General features: G+C 36.8%; 3 protein-coding genes across 3 annotated transcripts; all 3 read left to right on the forward strand.

Annotated features, from left to right (window-relative positions):
• The first annotated feature begins 208 nt into the window (after nucleotides 1-208).
• LOC116127297 (heat shock cognate 70 kDa protein 2-like) lies at nucleotides 209-2387 on the forward strand. The gene is made up of 2 exons (XM_031412961.1): nucleotides 209-493; nucleotides 634-2387. The coding sequence occupies exons 1-2, from the start codon at nucleotides 280-282 to the stop codon at nucleotides 2361-2363; spliced, it is 1944 nt and encodes a 647-aa protein (XP_031268821.1). The 5' UTR covers nucleotides 209-279; the 3' UTR covers nucleotides 2364-2387.
• A 9242-nt stretch (nucleotides 2388-11629) lies between these two features.
• Nucleotides 11630-16677, forward strand: LOC116127305 (heat shock cognate 70 kDa protein 2-like). Its single transcript, XM_031412966.1, has 2 exons — nucleotides 11630-11843; nucleotides 15005-16677. The coding sequence occupies exons 1-2, from the start codon at nucleotides 11630-11632 to the stop codon at nucleotides 16594-16596; spliced, it is 1806 nt and encodes a 601-aa protein (XP_031268826.1). The 3' UTR covers nucleotides 16597-16677.
• LOC116127312 (putative per-hexamer repeat protein 5) lies at nucleotides 16596-17113 on the forward strand. The gene has a single exon (XM_031412969.1). It carries the CDS (start codon nucleotides 16633-16635, stop codon nucleotides 17086-17088), a length of 456 nt encoding a protein of 151 aa, XP_031268829.1. The 5' UTR covers nucleotides 16596-16632; the 3' UTR covers nucleotides 17089-17113.
• The last annotated feature ends 2103 nt before the right edge of the window (nucleotides 17114-19216 follow it).

Here is a 19216-nt window from a genome sequence, read left to right on the forward strand (position 1 = left end):
TAGTGGGATTCTATTCTCCGTAAAAGAAGAATGCCTTCGGAAATAAGTTGCTGGTCATATCAATTTCCTGTACACAGTTTTTAATGATAGATAACACTTAAAACGACTGATGTGCACGCGATTCATCGAGAACTTAATGAAGAAGTAATATCCTCGTATCTATATATACTGTGCCCGTCTCTTAAACAGAATTACACAGTCGTTCAGAAATACAAATTTCTTTGACGTTCTATTTTCTTCTTAATTTTCTTCTGATTAAAGAGCAATCTCTTAGAAATAATGGCTGCAAAGGAAGATGGACCTGCAATCGGAATTGATCTAGGGACTACATACTCATGCGTGGCTATGTGGAAGAATGACAGAGTGGAGATCATAGCTAATGATCAAGGCAACAGGACGACGCCGTCTTATGTGGCGTTTACTGATAAGGAGCGTTTTATTGGCGAAGCTGCAAAGAACCAGGTTGACATGAACTCCAAGAACACCGTTTATGGTAAGAATTTTTTACATTTTCTCTGGTTTAGTTTTATTGAATTAGAATAAGATAGTAGTTTTATTTTCATCTTCAACATGAATTTAACCTTTAGATTGTTATAATGCTTCATCCTACAATATTGTACGTTATAATTGTAGATGCAAAGAGGTTGATCGGTAGAAGATTCAACGATGAATCAGTCCAGAGAGATATGAAGTTATGGCCTTTCAAGGTCGTTGATGGTGATGGCGGAAAGTCAATGATTGTGATCAAAAGCAAGGGAGAAGAGAAGCAGTTGGCTCCTGAGTTCGTTTCTTCCATGATACTTTCCAAAATGCGTCAGATTGCCGAAGATTTTCATGGTTCAACGGTGAAGAATGCAGTTATCACTGTTCCTGCCTATTTCAATGACTCCCAGCGTCAAGCCACCAAGGATGCTGGTGAAATTGCTGGACTAAATGTTATGAAAATCATCAATGAACCCACTGCTGCAGCCATTGCTTATGGTCTCGACAAGAAGAATTCCGGTGCCGGTGAAAGAAATGTTTTGATTTTCGATCTTGGGGGCGGTACTTTTGATGTGTCTTTGCTTACCATTGATAAAGATACCTTTCAAGTGAAGGCCATTTCTGGAGACACCCATCTCGGTGGTGAGGATTTTGATAACAACCTGGTAGATCACTTTGTTAAGGAGTTCAGGCAGAAGTATAAGAAAGACGTCAGTCAAAAACCTAGAGCTCTCCAGAGACTGAGATCTGCGTGCGAGAGGGCCAAGAGGACTCTTTCATTCACTTCTCAAACTTCAATTCATGTTGATTATTTGGTTCAGGGAATTGATTTCCATTCAAATATTAGCCGTACCAAATTCGAGGAGCTCAACATGGATCTCTTCAGCAAGTGTATTACACAGGTTGAGAATTGTTTGAGGGATGCTAAGATGGACAAGAATAGTGTCCATGATATAGTCCTTGTTGGCGGTTCAACCAGGATTCCGAAAGTGCAGCAGCTATTGAAAGACTTCTTCAATGGAAAAAACCTTTGTAAAAACATTAACCCAGATGAATCTGTTGCTTACGGTGCTGCAATTCAGGCTGCCCTATTGAGTGGTCAGGGTAATGAGACTATGCAGGGACTCGTCCTCACGGACGTTACCCCTCTTTCTCTTGGAATTGAAGTTGGAGGTTGTATTATGGCTGTTTTAATCCCAAGGAACACTACGATCCCCACAAAGAAAGAACATGTGTTCACAACCTGCGCAGATTTTCAGCCTGCTGTCTGGATCGACGTTTACGAGGGTGAGAGGGCAAAAACTGTGGATAACAATTTTTTGGGAAGAGTCAGTCTCTTCGGTATTCTACCCGCTCCAAGGGGTTTTCCTCAGATCAATGTCTGCTTTGAAATTGATGAAAATGGAATCTTGAATGTCTCAGCCGAGGACAAGACCACTGGCATGACGAACAAGATCACAATCACCAATGATAAGGGGAGGATGTCTAGGGATGAAATTGAGAAGATGGTTAAGGAGGCAGAGAAGTACGAGGCTGAAGATAAAGAGTATAAAAAGAAGGTTGAGGCCAAGCTTTCTCTGGACGGTTATGTCTGCCAAATGAGGCACATTGTCAAGTCTGAGATGATAGCATCTAAGCTCCCTGCTGGTAAGAAGAAGAAGATTTTGGGTGATATTAATCGTGTCATTCAGTGGCTTAATGAAAGCGACGAAGTTGTTGAGGCAAACGTTTACGAGGACAAGAAGAAGGAGCTTGAAGTAATTTGTCGCCCAGTTTTTGAAATTCTTTCGGAAAACGATGGTGACATTGAAGTTGGCATTGATGATGAAGCTTTCCTGAGCTACGCCATGGGTGGTGTCAAGATTGAGGATGTTGACTAAGCTTTTTCTAAGTGTTTTGAAATATGCTAGCACTTGCTAGGGCCTAGGCAGAAGCATATCTGCGTACTTATGTTTCATGGTTACGTTGATTAGAATATATGATTGTATTTTTCTTTCCTTTATAATTTCTATAAGTATCTTTTAATGAATAGTATCTACACTTGCTTTATACTTAGGAATTTATATGGGTAATTATCCACTTAAGTTTACACTAAGCACATTTAAATTTGATCGCACGTAACGTAACAACCTCTAGGCCAAACCAAACATTAGTTATAACAATTTCAACCTACAAAACATAACAATAATATATTCTAATATCATATCTTCGTACATTACATATACCTTAATCTGAAATATTATTTAAAAGTATTATCTAATCTGCTTTAATATAATATGTGTATAGGGGAAAAAAGCATGTTGAAAACCCAAGCCTAAGCCTTCAATCTAGCAAACAATGTCCAAGGGCCAAGTCAGATGCAGGCCCAAGACAAGAGTCCAGAGTTCCAAGGACCAAATCAAGTCAGGGCCCAACATACAAGGCCCAACAATCTATTTCAAGCGGGCCTAGACCCACAGATCAAACCAAGGTCCTGGACTACCTTATTCAGACTGAGTCAACCAAAATCGCCTCCTGATGTCTCGAAAATGCATCCTAATATCTTTAAACTGCATCCTAGTATCTTGAAATTGTCTCTTGAAACCTTGGAGGATCGTTATTTTCAGAAGACCAACGGCACTCCCTCTAAACTCTATAAATACACCCTTTCTAGCATAAGAAAAGGGGGTTTCAGGCAACTCATACTAAGCATCAAATCTCTTCTAAAATACTCTCAAAAGCTATCTCACTCTTTAAGACGTTTTGGCTACCGTTCCCCAAAAAATCAGACCACCTGTTTCCAGAGGACCGATGAACCTCTTCGGAGGACCAGCATTAGCATTCATACATCCACACCATCACGATTGCTTTCACACATAACACAATTTACTTTCTATTTCTATTTAAATTTCGAACATATTTCTAATTTGGGCGCCAGAGTCTCCCATGCTGGCACCATCCCGATGTCAAGAATCTTCGTTTTTCTCTTGTTTAACATATTGCCATGTTCCCAATTTTCGGGATTGTGGATTCCGAGCATCTACAATATGTCGTGTCTTTTTATTTTAAATCGATCAGTGACCTAAACTTTTGTTAATTGGAAACCAAAACTGTCAAGATCATCGGAGGCTAAAAAAATATAAAGAATTATAGGCATCACAATAAGTGTTGATTAATGTGATTTAGAGTTTGAGAAGCTGGTTACTTTCGCTTGGCCCTAAAAAGTGATAATTCAAATAAATATAAATAAAGAGGACAAAAAGGATATTATGGCCACATTCATGAATCATGTGTTCTGAATTCGGCCCATCAGGGCTCAATTATTCTTAAGAGGAGTGATAGGCCCAGTCAAAGAAATTCAGCATGACCTCCACGTGTTCGAATTTAAACCAAACAACGTTTTCTTAATTCAAAAACAAAACCCTCTACGATTCTAAATCTTAAGGCGCGTAGCCGACGTAGTCAAATTCCAAGACCATATTTCAACAATCTAAGACGTCCATTACCCTCCCATCAACGGCTGCAAATTCCTCGAGACCACGGAACATTCTAGAACGAATCTCCCATAACATCTATATAAACTCAACCCTAGCCTAACACACAACCACTCAGTTTGTTATTTACAAACAACAGATCAAATTTTCTTTTTTCTTTTTTCTCTAAGAATTTAATTTCATTATAATATTGTTTCGTGAGAATGGCCGGAAAAGGAGAAGGTCCGGCGATCGGTATCGATCTAGGTACCACGTACTCGTGCGTTGGCGTGTGGCAGCACGATAGAGTGGAGATCATAGCCAATGATCAAGGGAATAGAACGACGCCGTCTTATGTGGGGTTCACCGATACAGAGCGTCTCATTGGTGACGCTGCTAAGAACCAAGTCGCCATGAACCCAATTAACACAGTTTTTGGTAAGCATTCTTTACACTAGATCTAGTGTTGTTTTTTCTTTTCAGATCTGATTTTGTTTCTTTTTTTATTTTATTTTAATAATGTTTATGACTTAGTTTTTTTAATGAAGAAAGTAATTATAGCGAACGATTTTTTTTTTTTTTTAATAAATGCATTATTGTGTTTAGATTAATGTTATTATAGTTTTATATTTATAGAATGTGACAAATCTTAATTTTTATGTGTAGCTACTTATTATTGTGTTTAGATCTACGTTATTCATACTGTTCATATTTATCGAAGTTGAGAAAATCTGGGTTTTGTTTCACATTATGATTCTTATTTTTAGCTTTCTACAATTTTTTCGTTATTTTATTTTATTTTAATTTTTTGGTTATTATCAGGCTTTCTTAAATAAAATCTAAGTTATTGTTTTATGTTTTGATATGAAAGTAATGTGAAAACGTTGAATGTCTTATAATTTTTTTTGGTTCTACTGCTATGTTTTATGGGTTTTTTTTTTTTTTNCAAGTAAATATTCCCATATATGTGCGTGTGATCTACTTCCCTGTGAATTGCAAAGAAAATCAAAACAAACACTTGAAGAAGATGACGTGATATGCTTGAGTGGACACCAAGACAAGACCTTGCATGAAGATGACTAAAGATTCTTGAGTGAAGACCGAGTCACCCAACAGGATAAGCGCTTAGTCGTGGGAGTCACCCAACAAGGACAAGCCCATCCTCATCATAACGACTCAGTAGAGGGCTAAAGCTGTTAGATTTGTGATAAGTGAAGTCTACAATTCAGCAATCTTCCACACGGAAAGGAAATTGGCCAATCTTAATTTTGCTTAAATCTTGTTATTTTTAATTTTAATCGTTTACGTTTGGTCTCTTTACTTGAGTCAATGGGATATCCGAGCCTGCAGTCTCGATACGCCGTTCGGGTTTAAGAGCTCTTGGGTCAATTTGGCATCCCTCCACCATCAACACGATTCTTTTTTTAAATAATTACAAAAAATATATAACTTTCTTTTAAATTTGCATTACTTTTAACAACATTTAGCATACAACAAATACATATACTATATATTTAACAAAAAATCCATCAAATATTCTTGAGAGGTGCTGACGTAAAACCAAAGGCCAAAACTATTAATGTTAAAACTTCAGGAGAGATTCCTCTGTCTAGTCATATCAATTTTATTCTTAAATCGTTAAGGTTTTGTCTTAAAGAGAAAATTAGTCATAAGGTCATATAAATTGATCATACAAAAATGATTATATACAATTGTTGTGCCTAAATCATGAAGACTTTTTACCATCTAGGAGCTGCCACGTCGCCCCAAGACAGAAGAGATACGGCTGTCACCAATCCAATAGATTCAAGTTTTGTCTATGAGTGGATGAGGACTGCACACCTGTCCCAACTTTATCAAAATAAAGTTGATAAAGATTAAAGAGTGGTCCCCACGTGTCAGAGCAACTTGTAAAAGCATTTATTACATTGACCTAAAAGGTATATAAATGAGCATCTCTCTTCACGAAAAGGAGGTGGGGCATATGAGAGTTAGGCATAGATTTGAGTTTTACTATCTTTCTCTGTAAACAAAGTTTTTCTCTATCTTTGTATGTCTTACGGGCAATATCATAACAGCTAGAGAATAGTAAAATAACAGTGGATGTAGGATTTGCTTTAAGCATCCGAATCACTATAAAAACCCCTCTTGCCAATCTTTTATTTATGTCTTAGCACCATATTCAAATCTCATGAATCAATCAAGTGTAATTTCTAAGACTCTCTTAGCACTTTGCATGTGCTAGTCATTGGTGTCAAAATCAAATATCAACAGTTTGGTGGCCCATACAGGTCTCAAACCTGCGTCCAAGTTCTCTGATCGCTTGGCCAGATTGCTGATCGCATGCTCAGATAGTTGATCTTCAGCTTCAGATCACCGATCTTTAGCTCTCCGATCACGTCGCCAGATCGCTGAGCGCACGCTCAGATCGTCTTGATCTTCAGCTTCAGATCGTTGATCTTTAGCTTCAGATCGCGTGGCTCATATCGCTGATCGCACACTCAGATTGCTGATCTTCAGCTTCAGATCATGTGGCCAGATCGCTTATCGCACGCTTAGATCATCTTTATCTTCAGCTTCAGATCGCGTGGCCAGATCACTGATCGCACGCTTAGATTGTCTTGATCTTCAGTTTTAGATCACTAATCGCACGCTCAGATCGCTGATCGCACACTCAAATCGTCTTGATCTTCAGCTTTAGATCACTAATCTTTAGCTTCAGATTACTGTTAGATTCTTGAGTGAAGACCGAGGCACCCAACAAGGACAAGCCCATCCTCATCATAACGACTCAGTAGAGGGCTAAAGCTGTTAGATTTGTGATAAGTGAAGTCTACTATTCAGCAATCTTCCACACGGAAAGGAAATTGGCCAATCTTAATTTTGCTTATATCTTGTTATTTTTAATTTTAATCGTTCATGTTTGGTCTCTTTACTTGAGTCAATGGGATATCCAAGCCTGCAGTCTCGATACGCCGTTCGGGTTTAAGAGCTCTTGGGTCAATTTGGCATCCCCCCACCATCAACACGATTCTTTTTTTTTTTTTTAAATAATTACAAAAAATATATAACTTTCTTTTAAATTTGCATTACTTTTAACAACATTTAGCATACAACAAATACATATACTATATATTTAACAAAAAATCCATCAAATATTCTTGAGAGGTGCTGACGTAAAACCAAAGGCCAAAACTATTATGTTTGCACTTTTAACGTTAAAACTTCAGGAGAAATTCCTCTGTATAGTCAATATCAATTTAATTCTTAATCGTTAAGGTTTTGTCTTAAAGAGAAATTAGTCAAAGATCATATAAATTGATCATACAAAAATGATATATACAATAAATTATTGACCAAAAAAATATATAATAATATATATAATAATCTCTCATTTTTTCTAAAACTTTTTCAATAAGATATCATATGATTCAGTTATTTTTGACTCTATTTGTTTTATCCCATAATTGTACATATTCGCCTAATCAATATGTTAATACATAATCTGTATTAAATAGAGAATTCTGATTGACCCTGTCAGAATGGAATGGATGTGTGCATGATTTAATGAAAATCCGTAATTAAATAATTAAGGAGAAATTGAGCGATGACAGGAGGTAATTTTTAAAATGGTTGGCAAGTCTGATCTTGAGCCTCCGTCCATTGTTTCTCTTATTGAATAAGAATTACGAATGATGAATCTTTTTCTAAATAATTGCCCAGCCCCCCTGAAAACATGATGAGGATTTATATAGCACTCATTACATGATAGAGTTGAGATATTCCAATACGTAGAATTAGGAAGTTGCATAATCTCCTACTACCTTAGTTGGAGTCTAAATCAATCTGAAATCTCCTTCAAATGAGTCAATCTAATTTCTCTCATAATAGAGAATTATCCTCTCCGGATTTTCCACACAACAATATAGTAACAAAAAAATTGCTGGTTAGCATCGAAATATTAGTTTGCAAATACTTCGTTATTATATTTATTTAAATTAATAATTATTAGATATTGTTAAAAATTAAGTCAAAAAATAAATAAATACCATATTATAACCTTATATACGTAAAGAGTAATGCTACAGTTACTGGTAGGTGGCACCGAATTTGTGCACCGAATGCATGGCTAAATCCTGACCGTTGATTTATTATAAGTTAATATTAATCAACGGTAGATTTTGTCACGTCATTCGATGCAGAAATTCGATGTAAACTTTTCGATAACTTTGAGTGCGTTTGGTTCATTATTTTGGATAAGATTTTGGGAATAATATGGGTTGTTGGATAGGGGAGTATTACGAGGTAAACTTTAAAAATTTATGAAAAAACCCTTAGGTTTACTAATTTAATTAAAGACCCTAATATATAAAATGACAAAAACACCCTCACCACTACAGTGTCAGATTTCGCCACCACCTTTGGAATCTGGCCAAAAATTTTGTTACGACACAGATCAGTTAGATCTGTGCGTAACACATGTTATGGCATTTTCCGGTCAGATCCACAATGGGTCAGATCCACCATGGATCTGGCTGGCAAAGACCAGATTTACGGCCAAATGTTGTCGTCGACGACCGAAAAAACGTCAAAAGAAGTCCATCTTTGCCGTCAACGATGGCGAAAGATGTAGCTGTCATTTTGGTCAACGATGGCCAAAGATCTGGCCTTTTTCGACTGATCCGTGATGGATTTGGTCGAAAAAGGCCAGATAGGTGAACTTCCAGCCATTATGGTCGACAGGTGGCTGTTGTACAGATTTCGGCTATCGCGCCGGTGGTTGTGGAATCTGGCAAGTATAGGTTGATGGGGTATTTTGTTAATTTAAACTTTTTTTCAGGGGTATTTAATGAAATTATAACCTTATGGGGTCTAAAATTAATTAAAAAAAAAGGGTAATATGTAACATCTACTGAAAACTGTACAATGCATGCATAATAACAATAGAAAAGTTGGGCCCAAAGTTTTCTTTTCATTACAATTCATGTGTCTTTTATACATAAAAAGTACTGTTTACAAAAATGTATTTAAAAGACAAAACAGGGGAAACAGTGTAGCTATTCCTCATTGCTTGCCGACGCCCTCCGACCGCAACATCACCTAGAACCTGCATCCACAAAGGAAAATAACGGGGTGAGCACAAAATAATGCTCAGTAAGTAAAACTCTCTATCTGTCTGTCCCCGTATGATAAACTCTTAATTCTTTCCTTATGCTATCTCTGATTCTATTTCTGTTTCTAATAACATCATGGCCTCATCTTACCGGAGGTACGGCTGGATGCGTTCACACAGACCATCTCACTCTCTATGGCTATCGGGTGGAATTCACACAGTACCACACCGTTCTTAGTGACTACCGAGTGAGGATCACAAAGCACCAACTCGGTTCTTTCTAACTATCGGGTGGAGATCACCTAGCGCCTACCGTTCCTCATGAATTTTGGGTAACGATCACCAAACATTTACCCTCTCTAGTCACTATCGGGTGATGGTCACAAAGCATCAACCAGTTTCTACTAAATGTCGGATGATGATCACAAAGCATCAACCTACTTATCTATCACTAACCGGGTAGCGGGTCACAAAGCATCTACCATTTCTACTACTCATCGGGTGACGATCACAAAGCATCGACCCATCACTTTAAGGGCTATTCGGATGATGATCACCAAGATCAATCCGATTCCCATAACGGTCGGGTGAGATCACAAAGCATCATCCCAACTATACTATTCTAATATTCTATTGTAGCATTTTTCAATGCTCTCTACCTTAGAGTAATTTACCCACTAAGCTCTCTACTCATAGGGTAATTGCACAAACACTTCTTACACTTTCTTAGGCACTTTTCCATGTACAACTAGTGCCTATGGATGGTTCATCTTCACCATGACTATGAGATGTGCACTTATGGATGCCAACATGCAATGTTGCAAGAATTAGGTTCGTTACTCACACTCAACCTCTATTAGGCATTTCATCAAACAACTCATGTGCACTATAAACTCTATCATAGCCATGATTCTAAAACTTTTCTTAACCATCCAAAATGGGGAAAAACCCCTCCACAAAGCCACAAAACCTGCCATAGAAAACACTCCAAAAAGGGGATCCATAATACCCTAAATTCCATCTCAATACCTTGCCAAACCAACAACCCATTTTTCAAATTTGCAAGGTATAAACAATCACAAAGCATAGAAATCTCTATTTGATCCTTCATACATGCTATATTACATGCACATCACATACATACTCATTCTATCAAAACCCTAATCAAGAAAATTCATAAATCTCAACTTGGGTTGGGTTTTACTTACCTGTTAAGGAGAGACTTCACAAACTCTTCCTTTCACTTGTTTAGCTGACTTCTCCTCTAATCTTAACCAAAAGAATGAAAACCCTCAAACTTAATATGGGTTAAAACTCCCAAATCACACAACTTAAGAAGAAATCTTATCTAGGAAGCCTTAGGTTGTTTTTCTACCCCACAAACCCTTCAAAAATCCTTGGAAATCCTTGATCAAAGAAAAAGAGAAGTTGAGAGGAGAAAATAGAGTCCCGTTTGAGAAGAAGAAAAATGAGGGTTTCTTTGATTCTATTCTTTTAATGAAATATAAAACACACTCATTCCCATTTTGCCCTTGTTACTTTGGAAATTCCATCCATATCCTTTGATTCATTACAAACTCACCCCTAACTCAACTATTCTCCATGAAAAATCCTTACAATTAACTCCCCACTTTTCGCTAATTAGGGGTAGAAGGTCAAATTGTCCTTAAGGAAGAAAATATCTAAAACTCAATCAACCTTTTATTCGGCCTGTCGCCGCGGCGAAGAAACCTCTGTCGCCGCGGCGAAACTGTCCAAGGAGTTCCCCTTGGTTTCAACACATCTTCGCCGCGGCGAAGCTTCTCTTCGCCCGGCGAAGCACGCAGACTGAACTTCTTCTGATTTCAACCAATTTTCAGGGCAAACTCAACACAACACTCAATCAAACAATTAATAACAAAACCAACTCGATTAAGGGCAAAGAGGAAACAATAACAACGTACCTCAAGCGGGGCGTTACATATATTTCTGGAATAATGTGCCAAACATTATTTGGAGAATAGATTAGGTATGAATAGAAATAGGGAACCAAACGCACCCTTTACACATTTCTATACGTAAATATCATATCAAGTATGCATATCTTCACTTTCACTTCTTGACAAAGATGTACGTGGAGATACTTGAGTCAACTCGGAGCCAACAAGGACAAGCCCCTCCTCATCATAACAACTAAGCAGAGGTCCAGTCGTCGGCTACAGCTGTGCGATTTGCGATCAGTGAAGTCTATTCAGAAATCTTCCACACGGAAAGGAAGTTGGGCCAATCTTAATTTTGCTTAAATCTTGTTATTTTCAATTTTAATCGTTTTCATGGGATGGTCGAGTCTGCATTCCCAAGTCCCAACACGCAGTTCGGGTTTTAAGCGAGTCAGTCCTCTTGGGTCTTAGTAGGACTCGGTCAATTTGGCATTGCTAGAAGAAAGAAAGAGCAAGAGGCCAAGAGCATGTCTGCTCATAACATTCAAATGTACAACGAGTCTCCCATAACATCTTTATAAACTCAACTAGTCTACCGAACCATGCACATCTTCTTTCGTTTTTCGTAGAATTTAAGTTCATTACAACATTGTTTCGTGAGAATGGCCGGAAAAGGAAAGGGAACGGCGATCGGTGTCGATCTAGGAACAACTTACTCTTGTGTGGCCGTGTGGAAACACGACAGAGTGGAGGTCATATTCAATGATCAGGGGAACAGAACGACACCGTCTTACGTAGCGTTCACAGAAACAGAGCGTCTGATTGGTGACGCTGCTAAGAACCAAGCCGCTAGGAACCCAATTAACACCATTTTTGGTAAGCATTCTTTACCATTAATGAATCTAGTGGTAGTGTTATTTTTTGTTTAATTACAGATAGTACAGGTTTGTTTTTATTTTGTTGAACTTATGGGAAGTTTGGTTGGGGGTAATTATCACGTTTAGTTATCAAGTAATATAAGATTTCGGTAATCTTCTAATACCAATAGTAGTTACTATTGGTAATATTGGAAGTAATCTAATAATCTCCATTTTTTTAAGTATTGTAAAATTACCAAGGTAATCTTATTTTTGTTACAATTTTATTCCTTATTAATAAAATTTTAGGACAATAATACCATTATTTTTAAATTAATTTATATGAATTGGCTTTTACTATTTCACCCCAATTAATTAACTTTTTGGACAAAATTATCCTTGAAGTCAAAACAAATTGCAGCCCACCTGAGCCACCACCCCCACTCACTCGTCGTCGCTTGTCGCCAACCAAACCACTGTCGGCTGCCACAGGAAGTCGTTGAAAGTCACCTAGAGTCGTCGTGAGTAGTCCACCATAACTGGGAGGCTCCGATATGGTCGTTTCCAGCTATATTGATGGTTTAAAAGGCCATATCGAAGCAGATCTGACAATTAACAACCAGATCTGCTCCAATATGGCCAAAAATGGCCATATTAGAGCCTCTCGGTTACGGTGGGCTACTCACGACGACTCTATGTGACTTTTAGCGACCTCTCACGGCGGCCGACGGTGGCGAGCAGTGGCCTCAGGTGGTGTGGGTGATTTTGTTATAAATTAAAGTTTTATATAAGCAGGGGTGTTTTAGCTATATCTTACATGTTGGGGGTTAAAAATGATATTATATTAATATTTAAAAAGAGGGCAATTTAGTAATTTATATAACATACCCACCAATTCATTACTCACAACCAAAAATATTAATATGACATACCCACCAATTTATTCCAACTAACCAAACATATTTTTCTAACAGAAATACTATCCTTACTCACGTACAGGTTTTACTAACCGCCTTACTACCTTTGTTAAAATTACACATAATACCCATACTATGCGTATGGTACCCGTACTATGCGTTATATTTACAAAGGATAGTAAGATGGTGAGTAAGCATGACATTTCTCCTTTTCTAAAGATTCCTAGTAATCTTCAAGGTAATCTAATATTTCAGTAATCTAATATTCTCAGTGATCCAACATTCTCTGAACCAAACGCACCCTGTAGGTTATTTTCTTTAATGAAAAATTTGTAATGTATAATATAAATAAAATTAGCGAACAAAATTTTTTACTTGCTTTTTGCTTATCAATATATTATTGTGTTTAGATTTATGCTTTTATATTTTTATATATATTCATAGAAAGTAAAAATTTCTAAACTGTAATATATATGAGGATTAATTCTAATTAATGAAACTTTTTACCTTTTGGGGGCATTTGGATCATAAAATGTTTTTTTTATCTTAGTAATAAGATTACCGGAAAGAAAGATTACATTGTAGATTACCGGGTTTAAATTATTGTTGTGCTTGGTTCAATTGGGATGTATTAATAATTAATGTGTTTGGTTGATAATAATAATAGATGTCCTAAAATACCCTTTTACTAGAATGCCCTTGGATGATTACTTGTATTACTAATTAATCTGTTTGGTTGGCTGTAAGAGCAGATGTCTTGATTACATTTTACTAAATGTCCTTTAGATGATTACTCGATATAAATAATTAAGGGCTTGTTTGTTTTATTATTTCTAACCTTATTCCCTATCCTATTCCCAAAATACTTGTTTGTTTAATTATTTGGGAAATACTATTCTATTTTCTTAATTACTTTTAGTCCCTTTAAGTTTATTAACTTAATTAAACACCCATAGAAAAAAAGTTTAAAAATTAACAAAAACAACCCCACCCACCCATAGTTGCCAGATTCCGACAACCACCATCAATGGTGGCCGAAATCTGTTACAACGGCCTAAAAACGATCGAAAATAGCCGTTTATTCATCGATCTGGCCTTTTTGGCCAGAACCATAATGGATGTGACATTTTGCGGCTGTCGACGGCCAGATCTGGCTGTAGATTTGGCCTTTTCCAACTAGATCGGTGACGGATCTGGCCGAAAAAGGCCAGATCGACACACCACTGGCCAGATTCGACCAGTCTGAGTCGTAACAGTAGATTCCGACCAGATTCTGGTGGTGGCGGCCAGAATCTGGCACTGTGGTGGTGGGGTGTTTTTGTTATTTTACAAATTTTTTTATACATTGGGGTGTTTAGTCAAATTAGCAAACCTAGGGGTTTTTTGTTAAAATTTTGTATTAGGGCTGAGAATTTTTTCTTTCTATGCTGTAGTTTTAGTGAAATAAAAGGGCATATTGGTCACAATACGCAAATATGTAAGGATAATATGGGCACAACAATATTTCGTGGCATTTATGAAAATATTGATAATAAGTAGGGCAATTTTGTCTAGAAAATTAAAAAGCTGAGGACAAATAAGTCTTCTTGTGCAAATTACGTGTTTTGTAATTATTAACAAAGCCAAGGATGATTTTGTCCACATTGTCCACGGTTTTGGGGCGAAATTGGACAAAAATTTGGATTACTGAAGTAATATTTTAATATCACCCTCCCCCTAGGTAATATTATTCTTAGTGATTTACCCCCAATTTGGCACTGTTTGACATTTTTTTTTTTCGGAAATGTTTTTTTACAAAACAACCAAACATGGTTATCTACCCAATTTAAAATATATTACCCCGTTATATAATATCAACTTGATCCAAACGGCCCCTTCCTGTTTAACTAATAAGTTCTATGTTATTATATTGTTTATGTTATATTAGTCGGAAGTGCAAAATTTTCTGGGTTTGATTAAGTACATAATGATATTTGTTCAATTTTTCTATATGTTTATACTTTATATACATATTTCTTTTTTATTATATAGTTTTCTTAAATAATTTTTAAGTTATTATGGTTCATCAAACATAAACTCCTATAATTAAGTCCTATCAATGTACGATAGTAAAAAAACTCAAAACTTTTCTCAACACTTGCTTCAAAATAAATTCCTAAAAAATTAATCTATTAATTTATTTATTATCAAATATAGACCTTACATGTGTACTATTTGTTTTGTAGAGCTGTTCGTATTAATTGAACACTGTTTATTATTTTAGGTGCCAAGAGGTTGATTGGTAGGAGATACAGTGACGCTTCAGTTCAGAGTGATATCAAGCTCTGGCCATTCGAAGTCATCCCCAGGACTGGAGACAAGCCCATGATTTGTGCTAACTACAATGGTGAAAAGAAGCTGTTTTCTGCTGAGGAGATATCTTCTATGGTTCTCATTAAGATGCGTGAGATTGCTGAGGCTTACCTTGACTCAACTGTTAAGAACGCAGTCGTCACTGTCCCAGCTTACTTCAATGACTCTCAGCGTCAAGCTACAAAGGATGCCGGTGTTATTGCTGGACTCAATGTTATGCGTATTATCAGTGAACCCACTGCTGCAGCCATTGCTTATGGTCTTGACAAGGAGGCCACCAGCGTTGGTAAGAAGAATGTGTTGATCTTTGATCTGGGTGGTGGGACTTTTGATGTGTCTTTGCTTACCATTGAAGAGAATATCTTTGAAGTCAAGGCCACTGCTGGAGACACTTATCTTGGTGGTGAGGATTTTGATAACAGAATGGTTAATCACTTTGTTGAGGAGTTCAAGAGAAAGAACAAGATGGATATTAGTGGAGACGCCCGGGCTCTTGGGAGATTGAGGCCAGCTTGTGAGAGAGCTAAGAGGACCCTTTCATCTACTGCTCAGACAACAATTGAAATTGATTCATTGTATGGGGTTACTGATTTCTATTCAACCATTACTCGTGCCAGATTTGAGGACCTTAACATGGATCTCTTTAGAAAGTGTATGGAGCCCGTTGAGACGTGTCTGAGAGACGCTAAGATGGACAAGAGCACTGTCCATGATGTTGTGCTTGTTGGTGGTTCAACTAGGATTCCAAAAGTGCAACAGCTTTTGCAAGACTTCTTCAATGGAAAGGAGCTTTGCAAGAATATTCATGCGGATGAGGCTGTTGCATATGGTGCTGCTGTTCAGGCTGCCATCTTGAGTGGAGAGGGCAACGAGAAGGTGCAGGACTTGTTGCTTGTGGATGTTACCCCCCTGTCCCTTGGGTTGGAAACTACAGGAAGCGTCATGACTGTTTTGATCCCAAGAAACACAATTATACCTATTAAGAAGGAACGAGTATTTTCTACCAAATCAGACAACCAACCCTCTGTCCTGATTCAAATCTATGAGGGTGAGAGAACAAGAACCAGGGATAACAACTTGTTGGGAAAATTTAGGTTCTCTGGCATTGCTCCAGCCCTGAGGGGTGTTCCTCAGATCACGGTTTGCTTTGATATTGATGCAAATGGTATCTTAAATGTCTCAGCTGAGGACAAGACAACCGGCCAGAAGAACAAGATCACAATCACCAATGACAAGGGTAGGTTGTCTACGGACCAAATAGAGAAGATGGTTCAGGAGGCTTCAAACTACAAGGCAGAAGATGAAGAGCACAAGAAGAAAGTTGAGGCCAAGAATGCCTTGGAGAATTATGCTTTCAACCTGAGGAACAGTCTCTGGGATGAGAAGATTGATTACAAGCTTGACGCAGCTGATAAGAAGAAACTTGAGGATGCCATCGTAGAAGCCATTCAACTGTATGGCAATGAGCTTGCCGAGGTAGATGAGTTCGAGGATAAGATGTAGGAGTTGGAGAGCATCTGCATTCCAATTATTGCTAAGATGTATCAAGGTGCTGAAGCTGACATGGGTGATGCCACAGCTGACAATAAGAAAATTGAGTGTGCCATCGACGAATTCATTCAATGGCTAGATGGTAATCAGGGTCGTCATAACGCAAATGCGTTGAAGTATAAGTTGAAGTCGGTGATAAGCATCTGCAATCCAAATTCTGCTAAGATGTCTGGAACTTACATGGGAGGAGGCATGGATTATAACGTTCCACCAGGCAGTGGAAGGGGTGCATGGGCAGGTGCAGGGGCAGGCAGTGGCAGTGGTGGATGGGCAGGCCGTGGAAGTGGTGCATGGGCAGGCAGTGGAAGTTGTTTAAGGCCCGAGACGGGCGGCAACTTTGGTAAGGCAATGCGTCTGTTATGGCTTGGCGTCCGTGTCTGTTCGAAAGGTGCCGATTTTCTTTCAGGCAACCCCGGAGGTGTCCTCGATTGGCTCACAGACTAATATTGGTATGTTTTAGCTGTCAATCCTCCACTTGCTGTGTCGTGTGCTACATTTGTGGCTGCATGTGTTGTAACACCGAAAGTCGAAAGTACTGGAATTGGAAGTTTTCTGTATGTTTCCTTCATATTAATATGAAATGTTTATTTACGGTATCGTTTAACTTTGTAAGAAACTGTTGATATTAAATATTTATTTGAGATTATTGTAGCTTTAAATCAATTTTGAAAATAATCAAGCTTTCAAAATAATTTAAAAGTGTCTGGTAAATACTATTTTCATGATCGATGTAATTCTCAAAATCTATAATTATGATTATGTGTTTGATATATTAAATTTTAAAATTGTTGTTAGATGTACTATAGTTACCAAAAAAGAGATTTTATTTTTTAAAATTCTAAATTTTTATTCTGAAGAGTATTTAATAAATATTTAAAAATGTAATAAAAAATTATATTAGATAAATTATTAATTAATAATAATTCAAAAAAAAAATTGGATACTATTTATATCAAACAATTTATTCTAGATTACAAGTAGAAGAAGTTTTTTTCTTTTTCACTTCTGAGGAAAAAAAATAAAAACCATTCTAGTTTCTAGTTTCCAACATATTAAGGAAAGAAAACTAAACTTCAACATCAATAATCCAAAATGATGTCAGCTTTATCTTTCTAAATCTTCATAATTTATAAATCTTTACATTTTCTATGCATTAACGACTGCAGAAAAAAGGAATTTCCTTTTCTATTTTATTATACAATTTCCATAAACCCTTCAAAAATTATAAACCAAGGGTAATGTGCATGTTTCTTTTCATCTTGTTCATGATAAACAACATTTCTTACTTTCTCCATGCTAGTAATATGTATTGAATATAAGTTTGAGAGGACCCTTGATGAGAAGCGAGATTACTTCTCACCACCGCTCTTATTTTTTCGTGTTTTAGTACATGATACAAGGGTTTGGCCTGACAGTCAAGAAGGTTTGTTCTCTTCTTTGAGTTTTTGGATTCAAACTTTATAGTTACCTATTACAATAACATGGTGATTTAACTGATCCTTTGAGTTTGTAGGGTATTCAATGGATCTCAAAGATTAATTGAGGTATACACAAACTGACTCGAACACCTAGTATTTAGTAAGATGAGGACCTTGATTTCTCTTGAATGAAACTGCGGCTGCTTGCATGACTTGATTTGATTTGTTGGGCTTGCAGTGGCAGGGTTTTGTTGTAAATTAATTAGTTGCCAAGTCGACTAGTTTTAGGCTTTCAGCCCAGTTAATTTTCACCATTTATTACCAAGTTCCCGTGACATCTACACAGTCGTCGTTGTCTAAACGTCATTAATATCACTCTTATATTTAATTCGCATAAATTCATATCTAAACGTCAGTCTAAAAATATGTTACAGTGGTTTCAACAATTTTTATTATTTTAATATTCATTAATTCATGTAGAATTTTCAAGTGAATATTTGACGAAACAAATAAATATAAAAGGATTATATTATTTTGAAACAATATAATGTAAAAAACAATATATATTATTATTTTGAAATACTATAATATATTAGTTAACAAAATGCAGAATTAATGAATTTCAGAAACAACAGTTTTTTGCAATTTTTAGTTATAAATTCGAAAATATTGTGTGATACCGTTCATATTAATAAAACATAGTAAAATTCTAAGATCTTTCAGTATGAAGAGAAAAAAGAAAGGGATAGTGGATTTAAAAGTGATGAACAATGAATTAAAAGAAAATAAAACTAGAAATTAAAGGTTATGACGAGGAGGGGCCTGAACTTAGAAAATAACATAAGACAACGATTTCACCGTGGAAGCGTACTTAGTAAAATTCTTTCGGACGGCGATGGTGCTGAGTAGAAGTTGGCATTGATGACAAAGCTTTCCCAACCTATGCCCTGGGTGGTGTCCAGATTGAGAATATTGACTAAAGTTTTCTAAGTATTTTGAATATGCCATGTAGAAGCGTACTTATGATTGTATTTTCTTTCCTTTAAATTTCGGTGAGTTTCTTTAAATGAATATTTTATACCTGAAAAAGTAGGGTTGACGCAAAGTCCAGTCAACATGAAAAGTGAGAGCTTAGGTAGACCCGCAGCCGTACA

This window comes from Pistacia vera, unplaced genomic scaffold, assembly GCF_008641045.1.
Source record: "Pistacia vera cultivar Batoury unplaced genomic scaffold, PisVer_v2 Contig1045, whole genome shotgun sequence".
In the NCBI taxonomy this organism is placed as follows: Eukaryota; Viridiplantae; Streptophyta; class Magnoliopsida; order Sapindales; family Anacardiaceae; genus Pistacia; species Pistacia vera.

Bases quoted from the DNA above. Each gene is read 5' to 3' on its own strand.
- LOC116127312 (XM_031412969.1), top strand. From the start codon at position 16,633: ATGTATCAAGGTGCTGAAGCTGACATGGGTGATGCCACAGCTGACAAT.
- LOC116127305 (XM_031412966.1), top strand. From the start codon at position 11,630: ATGGCCGGAAAAGGAAAGGGAACGGCGATCGGTGTCGATCTAGGAACA. The intron at 11,844-15,004 runs GTAAGCATTCTT...TTATTATTTTAG, and splicing joins CCCAATTAACACCATTTTTG to GTGCCAAGAGGTTGATTGGT.
- LOC116127297 (XM_031412961.1), top strand. From the start codon at position 280: ATGGCTGCAAAGGAAGATGGACCTGCAATCGGAATTGATCTAGGGACT. The intron at 494-633 runs GTAAGAATTTTT...TTATAATTGTAG, and splicing joins CTCCAAGAACACCGTTTATG to ATGCAAAGAGGTTGATCGGT.